Below are 20,126 nucleotides of genomic sequence, written 5' to 3'. Positions count from 1 at the left end.
TGAAAAGTTTTTTAGTGTGAGATCTTCAAGAACTTATAAAAGAAACTTTAAGTATTGATTGTCATAATTCATAGCTTTGAAACAAACTTTTTAGCAAACACGTTGTGATTTGTGGGACCAAGGTTTAAACTAATATCAAAGTGGGTCGGACAGATAATAGTTTCTATGAGATAGTTTTTCAATAAAACATTCTGCTATAATGTATGAAGATAGTAGTTTATAATTTTTTTATTAAAATTTTGACTTCTAAACCATCTGAAATTTTTTATCAGTAAAAATGTCATTTGTCAAGACAAATGGTATAAGCAGTGAATTTCCAGTGTTTCATTGACAGATGATCTTATTTTGGTATGTACTCACCTGTCAAGATAAATGGTATAAGCAGTGAATTTCCAGCGTTTCCGTGACAGATGATCTCATTTTGATCCCACTTATCCGGATAAATGGGGTTTGTAGCAGTAAATCGCAGAAAGAGGATGGACGAAAAGGCCGACGCAGCTCAGCAACCGCTTACACGGTAAATGGTTGTCATTGTCGTTCAACAGATGAGAAGGTTACGGCAAGTTTTCCATGAACGGCAAAGCATGCCGAATGATAAAAAAAAAAGGGACCCCTCAAGGAGGTGATTCGTCTATAAATATGCAACCAATGAGGGATCACGCAGCGAACCAGAATATAGAGAGAGAAAGAGGGAGAGAGAGATAGAGGAGAGAGGGTGTCTCGTCTCGCAGTTCCTTTTGGACGCCCCCTGTTGAATCTGCAAAACTTGCTCTTCTTGGAGGGGGAGGAGGAGATTTGGGTAGTGAGTGTTGTTGCTTTCCGGTGAAAAGAGAGGAAGTGAGAGGCCAGAGAGAAGGAAAGAGAAGGAAAGGGGAGGGGGAGAGAGAGAGAGAGAGAGAGGGGAGGAAAGAGACGTGCTGTATGTCAGGTAGTGGTGGCCTCTTCACTTACTACGGCGGATTCAGTGAGCTTGCAAATCCACTTCAATGGCCACAACTGAGGAAAAGGCGTCGCTTCTCTGCTGCCAATCTACGGCACCACCACCGCCCTCTTCCGCCTCCTCCGCCTCTGCCCGGCAACCTCCGAGGGAGGCGTCAACCATACGACGGGAGGCCGCTGAGTGGGACGTCGCCGACGGTGGCGATCCTCCGAGCAAGCACGCGACGGCGTTGAGCAGCGTGATCAGCCCCATCGTCGAGCCACGACCTCCCGAATCTGCTCCCAAAGGTTTGGAATGGTTTCCTTCTTCTTGATCGGCATCTTCATCTTTCTTTTTTCATTTTCGCTTCTTTTTTTTTCTGCTGGCCGTAATTGTACATGCAAATCTAGAAAGTTATGTTTTCCCTCTCGTTTTTGGGTCCCTTTTACTCGCGGTGAATTTTAATTTCTACCATAGCCGTGGGTTAAATTTTTTATTATGCAGTTATGATTGCTTAGACTTCTTTCTGCGTAGAACTGTTCTGTTTCTGGTGTGGAGAATACGTCGTCTTCTACATGCATGCGACGTTTTGTCGTGTGCCGGCCCTTGATCGTTGAATTCCCTGTTTCTTTGTGGTTTCCTATCAGGGTTGATGTCATTCAGGCGTCCTTAGAACGTATGTAAATTGTGGAATTTGAACCAAAATGCTAATTACCAAGAAGTACTCATCCTTTTTTTTTTAATTCTTGTTTATTTTTACCGATTGATGGACTTTCTCCTGCAGTTTTTACTGGTGAATCGAATCGAGATATATATATATATATATGATCGAATTGACAATCAAGGCGTTTTTCATCAATGATTTTCTTTGCGAGATGATTCAATTTTTTTCTTGATGCATGTCACAGATAAACTTGTTGATCTCTCTCCCTCTTTCTCTCTTCCACACGCACACACCCGTACACATAGCCCTTCTGCGTTTTAGAAGGTTGAAATCGATCGCCCATTGATATTCTTCTACCGCTTCTATTACTTTTTACACAGTGGTCATCATTCCCCAAAATGTTTGGATCGGTTGTTCTGTACCCATGAACAGTTAGCATGCGTTCGGCCATTCCATCCGCGTGGATCCTTCATAAAGTATTTGTTTCATGAAAATCTCTTTATTTTTAATTTTGCAAAACGTAAAACAAGGTATTCCTTTGTTCTATTTAGTATCCTGGTTCAGCCTTTTGAATATGAAAGTCTGGCAAGATCTTTCTTGAATGAGACAACTGGACTAAGTGCATTAAGTTTCCTTTTTCCTGTCATCTATGCAAAATATGCATTTGAGTGCTTCCATTTCCTTTATTTTTCCATGTCAAAGTAGGTGCGCCCATCCAGACCATGGTTAGGGCACAGACAAGCCATCCCCTGGATCCTTTGTCTGGAGCTGAAATTTCAATAGCAGTAGCGACAGTTCGGGCAGCTGGAGCCACTGCAGAGGTGCTGAATTAGACTCTTGAGGAGTTCATTTCTTTTTCACGTCATTGGCATGGATTCATTAACATTTTAAAAGTACAGGTCAGAGATAGTATGCGGTTTGTTGAAGTGGTGTTGTACGAACCTGAGAAGAGTGTAGTCGCATTAGCTGATGCCTACTTCTTCCCTCCCTTCCAACCTTCTCTCCTTCCAAGGACCAAAGGTGGACCAGTGATCCCCATGAAGCTTCCTCCTAGAAGAGCTAGACTTGTCGTGTACAACAAGAAGTCCAATGAGACAAGTATATGGATAGTTGAACTTTCTGAAGTCCATGCGGCAACCCGTGGTGGTCATCACAGGGGAAAGGTTATTTCTTCGAAGGTGGTTCCAGATGTGCAGCCTCCAATGGTATTGTTTCAATTCTTCTATAATTATTGCAGATTTTCAAATTTAATACTTAAAAAATGAAAACATAAATTAGAAAATTGCCTTATTTTGCACTGTAGATGCTATTCATTTTAAAACAGCAAAGTCCACAATATGTCACATCAACTTTAACGTTTTTTTCCAGGCAGGGGCGGAACCAGGATTTTGCCCTTTGGTTGGGGGGGGAGGGGGCGCGGGGGTGCACTGAACTGTCATGCGACACACTGAATATAATTTTATAATTTTTAAAAAAAATTCACAGGGGCTAATACCTATTTTTCAAAAGTTTTACAGGAGCCAAACTCACATATTTGAGAAATTTAATAAGTAAATTTTAATTTTCAAAATGTGAAGGGGGACCCTTGCCCCTGCAGGCCCCCCTAGGCTCCACCCCTGGAGAAAAGAGTTACGCAGATGCATCACTGGCATATTTGCACTTACAATTTCTGCTATCCAAGATGTAAAATGCACATTATGATTCACATCCCTTGATCACAAAGTAAGACATGCAACCAATCATAAAAAAGATCGGAACTTCTCGTGAAAAGTTTACAAAAATTCAAAAGATCAAAGAAGCACCAAAAAGTTCAGCAAAACTAGTAAAAATTAAAAATTTATAATGCTTTGATAAAATGATGTTAGTATTGAAAAACACATAACAGTCAAGGATGTATACTGTGAAAAGCATGCTCTAATTAAAAATAAAAATTAACAACCAAAAAACATCATCTATTGATAATATGAATTGCATACAGCATTGTGCACTGTAATCATGTTAAAGTGCATGCCAGCATAGCAGATCAAAATCATGAAGTAAATCGCATATAAAGCAAATGAAACTAATGTAATTGACAATTAATGTACTTCATATTGGAAATTATGAACTATAATAACTCTCTACTTGCAAATTCTTGAAGTTCAAATTAATTTTTTTACCAAATAAAATTTGATAAAAATAACTATATCACTCATTGGTCTTATGATTCCTTAATTTTAGTTATGTTCTTCAACATCATTCATTCATTCTCCATCAACAACCTCGTCTGTTTGATTATATGGAAAATTGGTGTCCTGCTATAGCTTCTATCAGTGCTTACATACTTGTGAGTCTATGACATTCGCTCTTATATATATATATATATAAGAGCGAATGTCATAGACTCACAAGTATGTAAGCAGAGAGAGAGAGAGAGAGAGAGAGAGAGAGAGAGAGAGAGATAGGGAAATTGAATGTTGATTCTAATTTTTCAGTCATCCAGCCATCTAACCAGGTCGTTCTACCCAACATGATCAACATTTTAGAAAAAAACAGAGAGAAAAAGGTGCTGGGCATTTTCATCATCTAGTATTAGTTCACACCTTTGCCTTTTTATTTTTCTATCAACTATCCATACGCTTTAGATGGATGGCCCTGGTTAGATGCTGAGTAACATTGGATAGCCAAAGTCATTGTTTATATATATATATATATATATATATCATGTTGCATTAATTGGATAAACGTTGTCAGCTATGTCACATGGGTGTGGGGTGCGGATGCGGCCAAAAAAATTTAGGTGCAGGTGTGTCCTATGTTGTCAAGGCACCCAAGCAGGCAGCGCCTAGCGCTTAGGCGCGTCTAGGCGAGCCTAGGCAAACCAATTTTTTTTAATTTTTTAAGTTATGTTAATATGACAAGTTATTTTGATTAACTATTAGTCTATTATTAATATTTGAAATGTGGAGAATAGTAATACAACAAGCATAATCAACTTAAACAATAAAAATTTAATTGTTGACTTCATTGAATATGCAAAATCAATAGAAGAAGTTTAATATTATTCATTAAATGTGATCTAATACAAGAAAAAAAAACTAAATCTAATCTCTAGAAGAAGGAATGTAAATCCGCAAGAAGGCTTTAGTCTATTTGTACTTAAAAAAAGACATAATATAATAAAACAACTAACAGTACATAATAGTATACATATAAGTACATAACAATAATAATACATATAAGTACATAACCATATTAATGTATACATATACTAGGTATCACAATACTACATATTATATAAGAGGCTAACAGTATATACATATAATAGGTTGTTGCAACACTATATAACAGGTACATCAGACTGTACATAACAGTATGTACATATAACACATATTGCAATACACATAACAGGAATACAAATTGTATTCCAATACATATAACAGGTATAACAGCCAGTATTATAACAATATTACAACAAATTACAATACATATAACAGATATTACAATACATGTAACAGGTATAACAGCAGGTTAACGAAACAGACTAACAGTACATAATATTATACACATATAAGTCTATAATAGGTATAAGTCTAACAAATTAACATTACATATAACTATATGATATAAGTACATAACATAACCATAGTAATGTATACATATGGCAGGTATGAGATAACACGATACTATATAACGGACTGAGTGACTAACAGTATACAGTAGATACATATAACAGCATACATATAACGGCATAATCAACATAAAAGTATGTAATCAATACAAAATAAAGTACATAACAATGTATACTCAATTAATAAACTTTAAATGAAAGGGAATGTGACTTTTCACTTTTCCATGAACTAGGCGTGCCCAGGCACCAACACATGTCCCGTCACCTAATTGGTGGACTTAGGCGATGGGTGTGGACTCACGCTTAGTCTACGCCTAGGTGAGGCCTTAAAACATGGGGTGTGGCGATATATATATATACACACACACACGTGTGTGTGTGTGTGTGTGTGCGTGTGTGCATATGAATCATTTGTTGGATAGCTATTTAACAGTTTATTAGCCTTATTTATCTATATATACGTATAAACTTTATGTATTAGAGATAGTTTAGTTATGTGCACATTTAAAATGGTCAGTTTGAGGCAGTTTGGCTGACCTAACTGGATGTGCTGTGTCGGATAAGCACCAGCACCAGCATCGACACAGGTGCGGTAGCCATTTAGAAGCACCCATGTGATATAGGTTTCCAGCATGTGTGTGTGTGTATATATAGGAAAAATTGAATGGTGACTCTGGATAGCCAAAGTCACGCAGGTCCTTCATGAGAGTTGTTGATCCATTGTGATGGATGATTGAGAGAAAAACAAGAAAAAAGGGTAACGAGCATTTTCGTTAACCTGTATGCTTACTTCATAGATTTTTCTCCTTGTTTTTCTCATAATAGATCGGACGGCCCTCATGAGTGGGCTGGGAGACTTTGGATAGCTGGAGTCACTATTCACTCTCTCTCTCTCTTTCTCTCGCTCTCTCTCTCTCTCTCTCTCTCTCTCCCTATATATATATATATATATATATATATATATATATATATATATATATATATATATATATATACTCATTTATTTTTTTGAGAAATTTGTCTCTCTCTTAACACAAATAGTTAGGCGTAGAGTTGTATTTTCCATGGTAGAACTCAGACGTGCAATATGTCATTGACATTCATATGACCCTTCATGCATTATATGATCTCATAATTTGCATTTTTGAGACCCAGAAGCATCAGGATATCATATTGCCTAATGGATCCTATGAAATTCTTGACTAAATCATGGATTTGGTGGCGAACTGGAACTTGTATTATTTTCATCGATAGGCAGCTGTCTACCTTTTTTCATGCCAGATATAAGTTCCTCTGAAATAAGAAAATTTTATAGACTAGGTGTCCAGTTCTTTGCTAGACTGCTAATTGAGGCTACCTGTCCCCTTTACAGTTACAGTATGACTATGACTAGTCATGCATATGATTCCTATATATGATATTGTCGTTTAACTAGTATAGACCCTTTATAAGTATATTTCCTGTTTCCTTGTCTTTACAGTTATAGTATGGCCATTCATGCATATGAGTTTCCATTGTTGATATTGCTTTTGAACTAGTATAGGTCCTTCTATCAGCTCTAAATGCCACCAACTTAAGGCAATGTAGATTCATTTGCTTATGGTCTGCATTTTCTGTCATCTTTAACCATGATTACAGGATGCAGAGGAATATGCTGAATGTGAAGCTGTTGTTAAGGATTACCCACCCTTCAGGGAAGCCATGAAGAAAAGGGGAATAGAAGACATGGATCTTGTTATGGTGGACCCATGGTAGGATCCTAGATGTTTGCTTACATCTTTTGATCGAGTCATTTTCTCTTCTGGATTTTAACCTACTTGTATTTGTGACAATCCTTTGCAGGTGTGCTGGTTACCATAGTGAAGCAGATGCCCCTAGCCGTCGGCTTGCAAAGCCACTTATTTTCTGCAGAACTGAGAGTGACTGCCCAATGGAGAATGGATATGCACGCCCAGTTGAAGGCATACATGTACTTGTTGACATGCAAAATATGGAGGTTATTGAGTTTGAAGACCGTAAACTTGTTCCTTTGCCTCCAGCTGATCCTTTAAGAAATTATACCCCTGGGGAAACCAGAGGAGGTGTTGACCGAAGTGATGTAAAACCATTGCAAATTATTCAGCCAGAAGGTCCTAGTTTTCGTGTTAATGGATACTTCGTGGAGTGGCAAAAGGTTACCTTTTTTTAACATGTTAATTTGGTCCATTTCATAAAAGTTCGACTTTTCAATCTTCTTTAAGTTCTTAATCTCTTTCTGACTTCATGTTGTACAGTGGAATTTTCGAATTGGTTTTACACCCAGGGAGGGTTTGGTTATCTACTCTGTTGCATATATTGATGGTAGTCGTGGACGGAGGTCTGTGGCGCATAGGTTGAGCTTTGTTGAAATGGTTGTTCCATATGGGGATCCAAATGACCCTCATTATCGAAAAAATGCATTTGATGCTGGGGAAGATGGCTTGGGCAAAAATGCTCACTCTCTTAAGAAGGTACTCTTAATTCAGTATGCACTTCTTAATCAATTACTGATTTAGTGTGCTGCATATTGTTGCATTCAGCCAATCAAGTATAAGCTTATATTATTAATTTACCATGTAGGGGTGTGACTGTTTGGGGTTTATCAAATACTTTGATGCCCATTTTACAAATTTCAGTGGGGGTGTGGAGACAATCGAGAATTGTGTCTGCTTGCATGAAGAAGATTTTGGAATTTTGTGGAAGCATCAAGACTGGAGGACAGGATTAGCTGAAGTCAGGCGATCCAGGCGTCTGTCTGTATCATTTATATGTACTGTTGCAAATTATGAATATGGATTCTTTTGGCACTTCTATCAGGCAAGTCATTAATTCTTATACTAAAACGGGTGGAATTTTCTTTTGACAGTTTCTATATCATTGTGATCTTTCTAGTTTCTGGTACCACTTTATAGGCAACTGGAAATTAACAAATGAACAGCGATGATGTTCCTCATGTCCATAAAATCCTTTGTACCCTAAAGATCTCTATCAATCAGCTGTCTCAATCAAATTGTTTGTTGCTTCCACTTAAAATAATGTGTCAATTCTCTCATTCCTTTTCTGATAAATCCATGTTGCTATTTACTTTATTGGGCCTTCTCATTCTGTTGAGTCCTAGGGTGTGACTCACAAAGGGTGGAACATGCTGAAAAGGAGATAGCTGGTGAGTTTCTCACCCCATGTTTTATGCAATTAAATGTGAATCTGGTCTGTGAACCTGTTCCTGTGCTTCGAGAACTGAACACATAATTGCTGATGTACTGATCTTAGTTCATAGTCGAATGTTGTGATGATCTCATTTGTCACTTTGTAAGTGTCAAAAATACAAGATAAAATAGCTTGATAAAAACATTGGACCAATTGAAATGTTACTGTTCACAATCCTTGTATGGATATTTTTTAATTATATAAATGAAATTGATGCATAATTTCCAAATGCAACAGATTAATGTGGAGGGTGTAGGAAGCTGCCTCTTTCACATTCTGTTTTTACATGTTGCATTCCAAATGTATGTGCAATTGTGCACATTTTCGACTATAGAGAAATTCCAGTCACTAAAATCTGGATTTAATTGTTCTCATTGATGTTCCTCATGGTTAAAATTAACTGGTTTTCTTTAATCTTGCAGATATAGTTCTCAGATATAATCCTGAGGTTACAAAAACAGATAATTAATAAAATATCTTAATTCTTAACACAAAGTTTTTTCTCGTCTAAACTGGCATCTGTGCTCACCTTAGTGCTTGAAAACAACAATCAGATATTCTTAAACATTTCCCCAAGCCACTAGCCTTTTGATGACTGGATTTATGCTATCAGAATCCCTTAGCGTGGTTCCGTACAATAATGGATATGTTTGATGCAAGTTCTCTTTAGATTCATATAGGCAGTGGGAGCTCGTTTCATTGTTGCGCTGAGAGCCTCATCTATTTACAGTTTCACACAAGTTTGCCTTGATTGTTCAGATTTGCATGAGAGATTTTGCGTGGCAGAATTTGGTATTAGGTCATCTGACCTTGGTTACAAAGTCAGGAATGGGTATCCATGATGTTGTTGGTTTTGTTGACTTAGATTCTTTACTTGCATCATGTGCAATGGCCTTTTCTGCTTGTTCAGAGTGGCATTAGTTTTCTTGTTTGTGCAATTTTTTAGGTATCCTTTAGGTAAAAGCTTTATGTAGGATACGTGCTTTATTGATCGGTCTGTCAGTGGATTGACTTTCGGAACACATATCAACCCGAACCAGAATAGCAATTGCATCTGAGGAGTCAATCCAATTGAAATAGGTGTTAGATTTAGTTGAAACTGAAAGGAGTCTGAAGTCTGTGCATCACTTTGTTAGATCTCTGGTCAACTGGGACATTAGAAATGACATAAGAATTTTTTGAATAGGAGTCAAATTCTGGTTCACAACAGGCTGTATGTGATCTAGATTGTAAACTAAGACTGTGGGCCCTGAGCTGCAGGGCAGGGAATATCATAAGTTGAGAGTCATCACACACACCCACACACGTGCATAATGTGTCTGTGCGTGTGTGAAAATTTGTTTACTTGCATAAATTTTGAACCCAGACGCATTTCACTTGGTCTGTTGAAATTCAAACTCAGTCAGGCCTCTGCTGCTTTGTGAAGGAATAAGATTACTAGTCTTTATGGGCGTGTGTATATATATATATATATATACAGACACATTTCTCTTGGTCGATTAAAGTTCAAACTCAGCCATTCCTCTGCTGCTCAGTAGCGCTAAGAGTTATCAATCTCAAGTCTGGTCGTACTGATGGTTAGTGAATTCAAATGTGGGAGAGTAGTTTGTCATTAGTGAATGCCCCTGCATACTTTCATGGCATGCCTTTGCTGTTTTTTATTAGGACATTCTCATCTTCAATGTCTTTTTCCTACATGAGGAAACTACAATATCTAAGAAGTTTGATTGTCTGCAGGTACTACAGTCTTTTGTAGTTGCAGAGAGGCATGCTCAATAACATGAAAGTACATATATCTGCTGCCTTGATCTATTTAGCTTTTATGCACGTTCCATCGAATTCCAGATAAAAGTTGTGATAATATTCTGCCATCATGCTTCTCTTTAATTCTTGTACTTCCTGGTGCACTGATGTCTATTCTTGCATTTTATGGTGCAAGGACATGGATTCTTGCAAAAGAAATACTTGTCTAACATGAGCAGCAAAATACAAATAACAAACAATATAGGAATTTGAAAAGATATTTCATCAACCATGTTCCATTGACAGTATTAATATCTGTGTTTAGCTTGTTAACTGAGCTGAAAACACAGAACCTGCTAGTCATTGTTTCAGTGAAAACAGTAATTGGTTTTCCTACAGATTTGAAGTTAGTTTGCTATCTTATTTAGTTATGACCTTTTGTAACTATAAATCTGGTTCTTGTGCAGCTGTGCTATTATTGATATGTTTCGTATGAAACATTTAATGGCTAATTATATACTGGAAATATTTGGCTGCTCTTTATATACTTTTCCACATAATGCTGCTAATGTTTTCTCATTATACTAGAAGGGCAACCAAGTTTCTCTTCTAGGACCAATTTTAGATGGTGAAGGATAAATTGTAAACAAAAAATGCTTGTGCTTTTTTCTTAAGTTATTTACTCATTTTGAGTTTACAAGTCTCCTTGTTTCAATGAATCTGGAATCTTATTTATGTTGGACCTTCTTTATTTCTTTATGGATTGAGTAGCTAAGTATTTATAAATGTTCTCCTCTACAGAATCTTCTTTAGTCATTTCTTTTGCTGTTCAGGAACATGTGGAGTTGGGCTTTGAAATGAGATCTGCTTCCTTTCTGTTTCAGGATGGGAAAATTGAGGCAGAAGTTAAGCTTACAGGTATTTTGAGCTTAGGAGCTTTACAACCTGGCGAGTATAGAAAATATGGTACTACAATTGCCCCAGGCTTATATGCACCAGTTCATCAACATTTCTTTGTCGCTCGTATGGATATGGCAGTTGATTGTAAGCCTGGTGAGACTTTCAATCAGGTAGGTTTGATTTTTCTTCATTTTTCATTTCCCAGATACCTCCTTTTGACAACTTAGGTTAGTAAATAGGAGAGATGAAATAAGGAAACATGCATGATTCATTTTTCTTTTATCTGGCTGAATAATGCTTGCTTAGCAGTACTGGCGCATTCATGTTCTTGAGAAACAAGTAGTTTTGGAAAAGCGGTGATACCTAAGCTAATGAATATTTAATCATTAGAAACCAATGAAAAGAGGTACTTTGCAAGTAAAGCTTCTGAAAGTTGGAAGTTTATCATCTGCTCCAGAGTGAGACGTTGTGGCCACAGTTTTGCACTTATTGCATCACCCTGTATTAGCTTTTTATATGCATATTATGGCTATGTGTGTAATAATCATTAAAGTACAAAAGTGTAATAGTTCTAAATTGGATATCATATATCTTTCATGCTTTCATAGAATACTCTAAAGGCATCTGCTGACGCATGCCTGCTACTATTGCCTATCCATGCATAATCCTTTACTCAAGCGAGGGAAGTAGGTTCCTCCTTCAATGTAGTCAAAAGCAGTCAATAGTACTAGGCGCCTTTAGACAGTACTAAAAAGATGAAAAAGGCAAAATTTATAATCAGATATTATGACCATTACATTATGTACTTTTTAAGAAAAAGTATGACATTTGGCCATCCATTTTCATTGGAGAAACCCGTAACTGCAGATAATATGACTCATGCTCCTATGTGGTGTTCTTTTAGGTTGTGGAACTCAACGTTATGGTCGAAGAGCCTGGGAAGGAAAATATTCACAATAATGCATTCTATGCAGAAGAAAAGCTGCTTCGATCTGAATTGCAAGCGATGTCTGACTGTAATCCTTTGACTGCTCGGCACTGGATTGTAAGATTTGCCTGTTGCACTATTTATTTACTTGTCATTAAATTTGAACTTTTTCTCCTCTTGGAAAACAATTAAGCAGTGATACTTGTTTGTGTGTTACAAATGAAATTGTGTTCTTGTCTTTTGAGGTTTATCACTTGCCTTTATGTATCTAAAAACATAAATGTGTCCATATCATTTGCGGACTGTATCATTTATTTCTCCCTCCTTTGGTTTGTGGATCAAAGTATTTTTTATGGGAAACGAATAGGCAATAGGCATAAACTTTTGAAATTTACTTTGATAAACAGAAGGTAATCAGTTTAGCTAGATATTTATCTTGTCCTGTAATGTAAAGCAACATGGGAAAGAAATGCAGAAATTCTGACCCATAGGATGTGAAAAAAAGGGTCTTAGTTTTATCTAAATGTTCATCTTATCATGTATTCTAAAACAACTTAGAATGAAAATGGAGAAGTTTCTGTTCTGTAGCACATGAAATGATTCTAAACCTTCATTGTTAACTCATCCGATTTGCTGTCTAAAAATGACACAAATATCATATTAAAGGCAGATTTGTGCCTGATTGTTGGATTGTTAGGTGTATGAGTAATAATTACCAAAAAAGTTGAATAGCTGACCACTTGAGATAGGCTTTATCCCCACCGTAGTTTTATGACCAAGTGATCCATGCAATTGAGCTGATGAAAAAATGGGATTTTTGCAAGACAATCCCTGCCTTATTGATTATTTCGCAAAAGAATCCCTGCTTTATCTGTTTTTGTAAAGTCATCGCTGCCTTTTTGCACCATTGGTGCTCACTAGTTCTTTCTGTCAGTAAGGTGCTAGCTTAACTATTGCTAGATAACCATAAAAGTGACTCTTATGCACTATATAAGATATCTGTCATTCTTATTCCTGAGCTCATAGCATCCATTGCCCAGAAAAAAGAGGAAACCTTTCTTCTCCTTTCACTACTGTAAGCCAGACATCTGCCTCGCTGGACCAAAGACCGACTTCAAAAAATGTTCTTCAGCTGCCATCCAGAACATGGATACCTCTATGATTTGCTTATACAGGGTCCTGCTAGTGAAGGTAATCATATACAGATCCTGGGATAGATAATAACAATTGTAGGTCTTGGCAGTACTTCCCTCTTCCTCTCTTGTAGGGAGATAAGTAGATCCATTTCAGGTCCAGTGTAGCCAGCATCCCACCCACTAAACTTGCTATTGGTAATCAGTCTTGGATTTGGGTATGGATTTGGATGTACAAATTGCAATATGCAATGCAATTTTTTTTTTTTTTTTTACTTATAATCAGATTAGGATATCATAAAATTCATCTAGGAAAATCCTATATCTAATCCAAATTCATTTGCTAATCAAAATTTGATGTTTAGTAATGTTAGATTCTGGTTTAATATCTAACATCCTACTATTGGAATGTCTATGCTCATGGTTTTTTCCTTTTACATAGATAGGTTGTTTGACTGAGCATGTGTGTTCAAGCTTTGACCAGTGTTATAATCCTTGATATTTGTAATTGAGGCAAGCTTACAAGGCCCAAGGTCGGGCTTTCATGGTATGTGTTCAGTGTGCACCCTATCAATTGATGACAGTGGCACATGAAAGAGCCTATGTTTTCACATGACCATCCATTTCATGGATGAAAGTTGAAAGTTTGAAACTGTCAAGATGCACTTGAAAGAAAGAATATAACTAAGTAAATGCCTTTGGGAAATAAAATGGAAAAATTGCTTTGGCAGCTGGAATAAGTTGCCTTGTTAAGGAACAAAAGGGTCATACATGCAAGAAGCTTCTCTTCAATAAAGAAGGTAATTGGTAATTTACTTTGAGGAAATGTATGATGGCTAAGAGGCATTTCACAGGAAAATCTTTTGGTTGAGTTTTCTGAAGTAGATTTACCATTGTTGATAATTTGAGCAGTTTTTCTGTATACAAATGTCAATTGTTTACTCAATACCTTAAATTAAGAAGATGGGTATATACTTTAGATTTGGAAAATACTTATTACAGTTTATTTTATTGGTTTCACATGAACCCAGTCCTGCCTCCTGCCTCATCATTAGCTTTCTTGAATTTAATTAGTTATCTTAGGGTTGCACTATTTTGCTATCTGGAAGCATAAGAAGTTTCTAAGAAGATTTTTTGGCGTCTATAGATTCGAAATACAAGAGCTGTAAACCGAACAGGACAACTCACTGGCTATAAACTGATGCCTGGTTCAAATTGCTTGCCTTTGGCTGGTTCTGAAGCAAAGTTCTTGCGAAGGGCTGCCTTCCTGAAGCACAACCTCTGGGTCACAGCTTATAATCGTGAAGAAAGGTATCCTGGAGGCGAGTTTCCTAATCAAAATCCACGCGCTGGTGAAGGGCTAGCCACATGGGTGCAACAAAATCGTCCCCTTGAGGAAACAGATATTGTTCTTTGGTTAGTTCTACTTCTACTTATGCTATTTATTTTATGTGATCTGGCAGAAGGCCAAGCATTTGCTGCTATTTTTTCCTTATTTTATTGTGAGAGAAGACATAACACCTTCAATCTCGTAAAATATTAAGTGTACAATGATTAAAAAATATTTTAGAGTAGTGTGAAAATTTTCACACGGTAATTAAAACTTAACCTGAATCATTCCCAATAATTAACATGTACAAGATTAAAGAAAATTTAATAAGAACATTTTTTTTTTATTTTGAGGCAACTATAGGCTTCCAAAAAAAAAAGGAGACGAGAAAGAAAAATGGAAGTCCAAGCCTGCCCATAATATATGTAACTGCAGAGTGCAAAGAGGAACCAAAAAAAAAACCCAAAGTTCCTGTACTCTTTATGTATTTGGAGGTATAAAGCAATGGACCTTGCATATTGTCCTGAAAAGTAAGATAGATGGTGTATCATAAGTGATACCTGACACAGGATACTTACGTCCGTTAAACTTGTTGGAGGGTGTACAGTGTTGGTTTCTCCCAGAGTTATGATTAATCATTACTTATTTGCTATACTGAACGATACATAAAACACTGAATTTTTAGTCTATAACTGAAGGAGAAAACAAAATTTTATATTTGGAAAGTTGTTTACTGTTCTTAATTGTTATACTTCTTATTTTTATAGATAAAATTTTTCAGTTGTTAATGTCGTTAGCACAACAAAATAATTTCCTGGATGCAGCTAGTTGCTTTTGCTCCCTGAATGAGTGTCAAAGGGAAAAAGTTCCTGCTGCTACAAACTTTGCTTTCTGATGGTTTCTTTGGCTTGAAGTAAAGATGTTTCAGTTATGTTGGCCACAACAAACAAATTCAATAGTCTTGATTAATCATCTGGCACTTGGGTCCTCTTTTAAAGAAAATCAGAAGGCCATGATTTGGCTAGATTAGATCCCCCAAGGCTGTGGCTTTCTGAAGATCCACTAGTAGCTAGGTTTTTTCGGTTTTCTGCCCTCTCCTTAATTTGTTTCTGTCGTGTTTTTTTTCTTTTTCTTTTTCCTATTTTGGTACTTGTGGTTTTCTTTCTAGTGGATGCTTTGTGCGCAAACTTGTCTGTTCTTTTTACTGAAACTCATTTTGGAAGAAAAAGATGACAGTGGACTCCTCAGATTGTGGTTTAAACTTGTTACTCATGCTATCATGTGGATAGTGCAACTTGATCTTCACAGCAGCTGGAAATCTGTAGTGTCTTGTATGCATTCATGTTAACTTTTCTAGCAGCATGGATTGCATTTCATTGTAGACAAATAATCTATCTAATCTTCTCTTAATGCTGATATTGGTTAGTGACCAGCTGATCCTGAAATGACCTAGGTCCTAGCCATTTAGCCGATTTAACTATTTCAAATATTTATTGCCACATTGTGAACTATCTAAAATCACGTTGATCATCCATTTCAGGTATGTCTTTGGAATCACACACATCCCTCGATTGGAGGACTGGCCTGTCATGCCTGTGGACAGACTAGGTTTTATGCTACTGGTATGTTGGTATTGCTAAGATCCAGTATTTCTTTCTTTTTCTTCTTATTCCTTTGTATCAATTGCATGCATTTGCTCCCAGAAGTCATATAGGTATTGATTTCTTTGCCAAATCCATGATGCACTTCTCTTTACTCGCCATTTTGAGAAAATTTTATAGATCTCTTTCTTCAGCTTTATTTTAGAATCCGAAAGCAGAACCCTGACCTAAGTGCAATACCAATCTACGCATACAGACACAGACAACTATGGTGCAATACTCTTTTCTAACATAGATGTTCCATTTCCCTAGAAATCTAGGTTCCCAGTGTCATATTGTGCGAACCTGGTGTAAAGAAAAATCCTGTGCACACAGACACACACACACAATCTATGGTGCAATACTCTTTTCTAACATAGATGTTCCATTTCGCTAGAAATGTAGGTTCACGGTGACTGTCATATTTGTGCCAACCTGGTGAAAAGAGAAATCCTGCAGGATAGGTGCAGGACATGGTTTAGGGACTTAATTCATTTTTGCATTTACATTCAGCTAAGACTTTGTGGTGGTGAAAGGTTTGGCCTGTGTATACCAACCTTCGATAGCTTGTGGTAGATTGTACTATAGAGCTTTTCTTCTCCCAAATTCTTGGCAATTCCTCTTTTCTTTTTTCTTTTTCTTTTTTTTTTTTTACAAAATGGTGATTTCTTCACCGACCTTTGAAATTTAAAGCTTCAATCCATGGACCAGATCTTCCATTGAATGTTGTCATGCTTATATATCATGCATATGCAACATTCTTTTTGTATTGTTATCCCTTCTATCCTTCCCATTGAGAGCAGTATAACCATTTCATCTCAAGGGAAGGTCGAGGGGCTTTGGTGTGTTGCAGTTATCCATTTCTAACAGCATCAAATTGTTGTATGCAGCCCCATGGCTTCTTCAATTGCTCACCAGCAGTTGATGTCCCACCATCTCCTTGTGATACAGATATAAAGGACAATGGAGTTGCAAAGCCTATGCAGAACGGACTGGTTTCAAAACTTTGAGAGTAGATTTTCAGTGATCAACATGAACTATTTGTGCACTGTGACCCTAAATTTGTTTCCAGGTTGCTTTTATGATGTCATCTTTATGCAGTCGTCCTACAGATGTTCTTCCTCTGCCTTAAAATACCATGGGTACTGGTTAGAGTCGATGCTACTTTGTGTGATCTTTTGGAAAGCTGGATTAAATGAAAAAATTAGGACATTTAAGTCAGAGGCACTATCACATCTAAAGGTTTCCGAACTCCAACGTCAACTCAAATCTTTTTAGAGAGAGAGAGAGAGTGGAGTTAAAATCCAGTCACATTGGCAACGATAAGGGCACCCGCAACCCAAACCTACACTCCTCAATTCCATCAGGAGAGCGCCCTCCATAAATAGAACAGATGGCATGCGTTCAACACGCCACCCTGCCCTGACCAGTTGCACTAACCGTCATTTGCTGCACGAGAAGAATCTGTATTGCATCTGAAATATGTGTGGTCTGCGCTCATCATAACATGGGACAAATTCAGCCCTAGATAGAAGGGTCTCGAAACCATTCAAGCGAACCCACTTCGAGAGTTCTTGCCCGACAAAACCCCACACAGACCTTCCTCGGAAGTGTATGGGCCTATTTCTTTCACGTTCAAAAAGTGGCTGTTGTGAAGATGTTCGAGAAACCTATTGCTTAAAAAATAATTCAATTTAAACGAATGCTTTAGGGATCAAACTTCTGCTCCTAATCTTAAGGACGTGTCCCACAAGTTCTAATTCTTCTTTTACTGGGTAAATGCAAAGCTTTCAATTGAAGCCTGTCAACTAGAAAAAGATATTTGTTTTAAGTTGTCTCGCCCTTAGAATTGGAAAATAGCTGTATTGAAAAAAGCCAGAGCATGTTACTGTTCTTCGCTCTCAGTTCTCATGCTCCGGTCTAAGTTTTGGGGCAGGTGCTAAGAAACATGTACTCCTATATGCCAGGTAAATGCAGACAGGTAAGGGCTCAAATGGGAATCTATCCTTTCCTTTGGAGGAGAAATCAGTAGCAAAAAGATAAGCAAAGACTTAAAGCTTTCCTTGCAAGTGAAATGCACGTTTTAGAGAATACATCCAAGTACCCACCACCTAGAACAAGTTGGGAAGCCCCTCATTTCTCCTGCCTCTGGCATTTTAGGCTGTGTCGGCATCAGTGGTACAGTGGAGCATCTTTCAACTTGAGCTTCGTGCTCTACCACTTAAGTTGCAGAGACATACCACCCACGGGAATCAAACTAAAGATGTGCTCTTAGCCCAACTAGGTATATTATGCCCCTGAGGCAGGGGGGATGGAAACTTGTCTTCTATTTCATCCTTGGAGATTTTGCAGGGGAGAGAGGTTGACTCTATCGAATTAGCAGTGCATATAAAACTTTTCTCTTAATGTATTTAGGAAGAAGTTTCCCAGGTGAAAACAATGTAGCATGCCCATGTCCTGTGATCTGATATGGACAATATGCACAATTAGAAAGAGTTAGCACAGAATATGCTTCCATTGGAATGAGAAAACTTATTGTGTTACACAACTCATGCGCAAACAAGACAACCAAACAAATCCAAGGTTCCTTATTTATGCGAGTCCATGGAGACATTAAATTTTTCCTATACCTTACATGACTTCCAGTCATGTCTTGAATAGACATTGATGTTGATCCTCTTAACATGAAGTACGGCAGATTTAGCCTCACAATACTTCCTCTTACAGAGCAGTTAGTCTTGATATAAGGGGCATGCATAGTGCAAAAAAGTAATCTATTGTTCCTTAGATGCGTACATCCACTACTAGCAAATTGGGTCACTTTTAAGAAAGAGACACAATTGTAAACACGGCCAACATATGCGAATGGTCAAACCTAAGCATGCTTGGCAAATAGTTCTTAGTCATTGCATGTATCTAAACAAATGGAATAAATTTGGCCCAGGCCACACTTAGCTTCATGCACAAATGCATCCTACCCACATAAGGGCATTCCTATTACTTCAACCAGCATACATTCAGAAATTAGACAAACCATTTACAAATATACAAACACTAAAATACAATAGTCAATCATGTAGATATGGCCAAGTCTCAGCCTTTCATGTGAAGGGGAAAATATTTGAGCTAGAATATGGAAAATCGACAGCAATATGAATCAGCCCTTCCTACCACCTTCTTTCCTTATAAACGAGTTGTGAGGAGATAGTGGTGATTGGGGCATGGAATGAGAAATGAATACTAAGGGTCAACAACAGAACATATACATTTTTTTCCCTTTCTTGATTCTGTGGTAACCCAATTTTTCTCTTTTACATGTGATTTTAGGTGGAAATCTGAACGTATACATGGAGCACTAGGTTATGCATTAAAGCTAAGGGCGAATAATGTCATTCTTATTGTGATTACCACCATGGAACCAGCCTACCACGCTAAAGACAGTTCAGAAACTGAAAAATTTGCAGGCCCACTGCCATTGTATTCACACGTTTTTCATGCCTAGAATTCCATGGTTGTGTTAGCCTCGCTATAAGAAAAAAAATTCACATCTCTAATACTGCTTCTTCGTTTCAATTTTTTGTGATGAAAAAACAGAACGTTAGTTGGCTATTCCTAGTCCTACCTTTTGTACCAAAGATGAAAGAAGAAAGAAAGGAAGCAGCAATAAAGTAGCAGATAACTTTACAACCATATTGAAGTATGAACATATTGAAGGCGGGTGAGTTTCAGGAAACACCACATGATAGGCAGCAAAATGTCGTTGAAGAAGACCATCATGTATTCTTCAGCTGCATTAGGCAAGTCTCGGTGCACAAACAGATGTATGACAAGTGAGTTTGCGTCTTCAAGGCTTGATCTGAACTTTTCTTTTGGTAAACTCAACGAATTTTGAAGAACTTATTCTTCAAGTAAGTGAAGGGAATCATGTACCTTTTGCCATTTGTAACATAAGCTACAAAACGGCCTTTATCTTCGACTTTAGAGGCTTTTCTTTTGCTGCTGCTCTTGTAGACACTACCAAGTGAGATTTTCTT

General features: G+C 37.3%; 1 protein-coding gene and 1 long non-coding RNA gene across 3 annotated transcripts; one reads left to right on the top strand and one right to left on the bottom strand.

Annotated features, from left to right (window-relative positions):
• Positions 1 to 647: 647 nt before the first annotated feature.
• On the top strand, positions 648 to 17,313 carry LOC116250522 (diamine oxidase [copper-containing] 1, peroxisomal). 2 transcript variants are annotated; one of them, XM_031624201.2, is made up of 12 exons: positions 648 to 1,227; positions 2,289 to 2,404; positions 2,483 to 2,788; positions 6,832 to 6,944; positions 7,036 to 7,366; positions 7,467 to 7,682; positions 7,792 to 8,028; positions 11,046 to 11,231; positions 11,966 to 12,106; positions 14,270 to 14,538; positions 15,993 to 16,074; positions 16,983 to 17,313. In XM_031624201.2, exons 1-12 carry the CDS (start codon positions 987 to 989, stop codon positions 17,100 to 17,102), a joined length of 2,358 nt encoding a protein of 785 aa, XP_031480061.1. In that variant the 5' UTR covers positions 648 to 986; the 3' UTR covers positions 17,103 to 17,313. The 2 variants fall into 2 exon arrangements, with proteins under 2 accessions (XP_031480061.1, XP_031480060.1); XM_031624200.2 differs by having other exon boundaries at positions 2,286 to 2,404.
• LOC126409936 (uncharacterized) lies at positions 17,104 to 19,974 on the bottom strand. Its single transcript, XR_007572886.1, has 2 exons — positions 19,781 to 19,974; positions 17,104 to 18,556 (listed from the first exon to the last, which is right to left on the bottom strand). It is a non-coding gene; the product is annotated as an uncharacterized LOC126409936 (long non-coding RNA).
• Positions 19,975 to 20,126: the final 152 nt, after the last annotated feature.

The sequence above is a fragment of the Nymphaea colorata genome, chromosome 3, assembly GCF_008831285.2.
Source record: "Nymphaea colorata isolate Beijing-Zhang1983 chromosome 3, ASM883128v2, whole genome shotgun sequence".
In the NCBI taxonomy this organism is placed as follows: Eukaryota; Viridiplantae; Streptophyta; class Magnoliopsida; order Nymphaeales; family Nymphaeaceae; genus Nymphaea; species Nymphaea colorata.
Note: the sequence above shows the minus strand (reverse complement) of the source record. Positions and strands in the feature narration are given on the sequence as shown.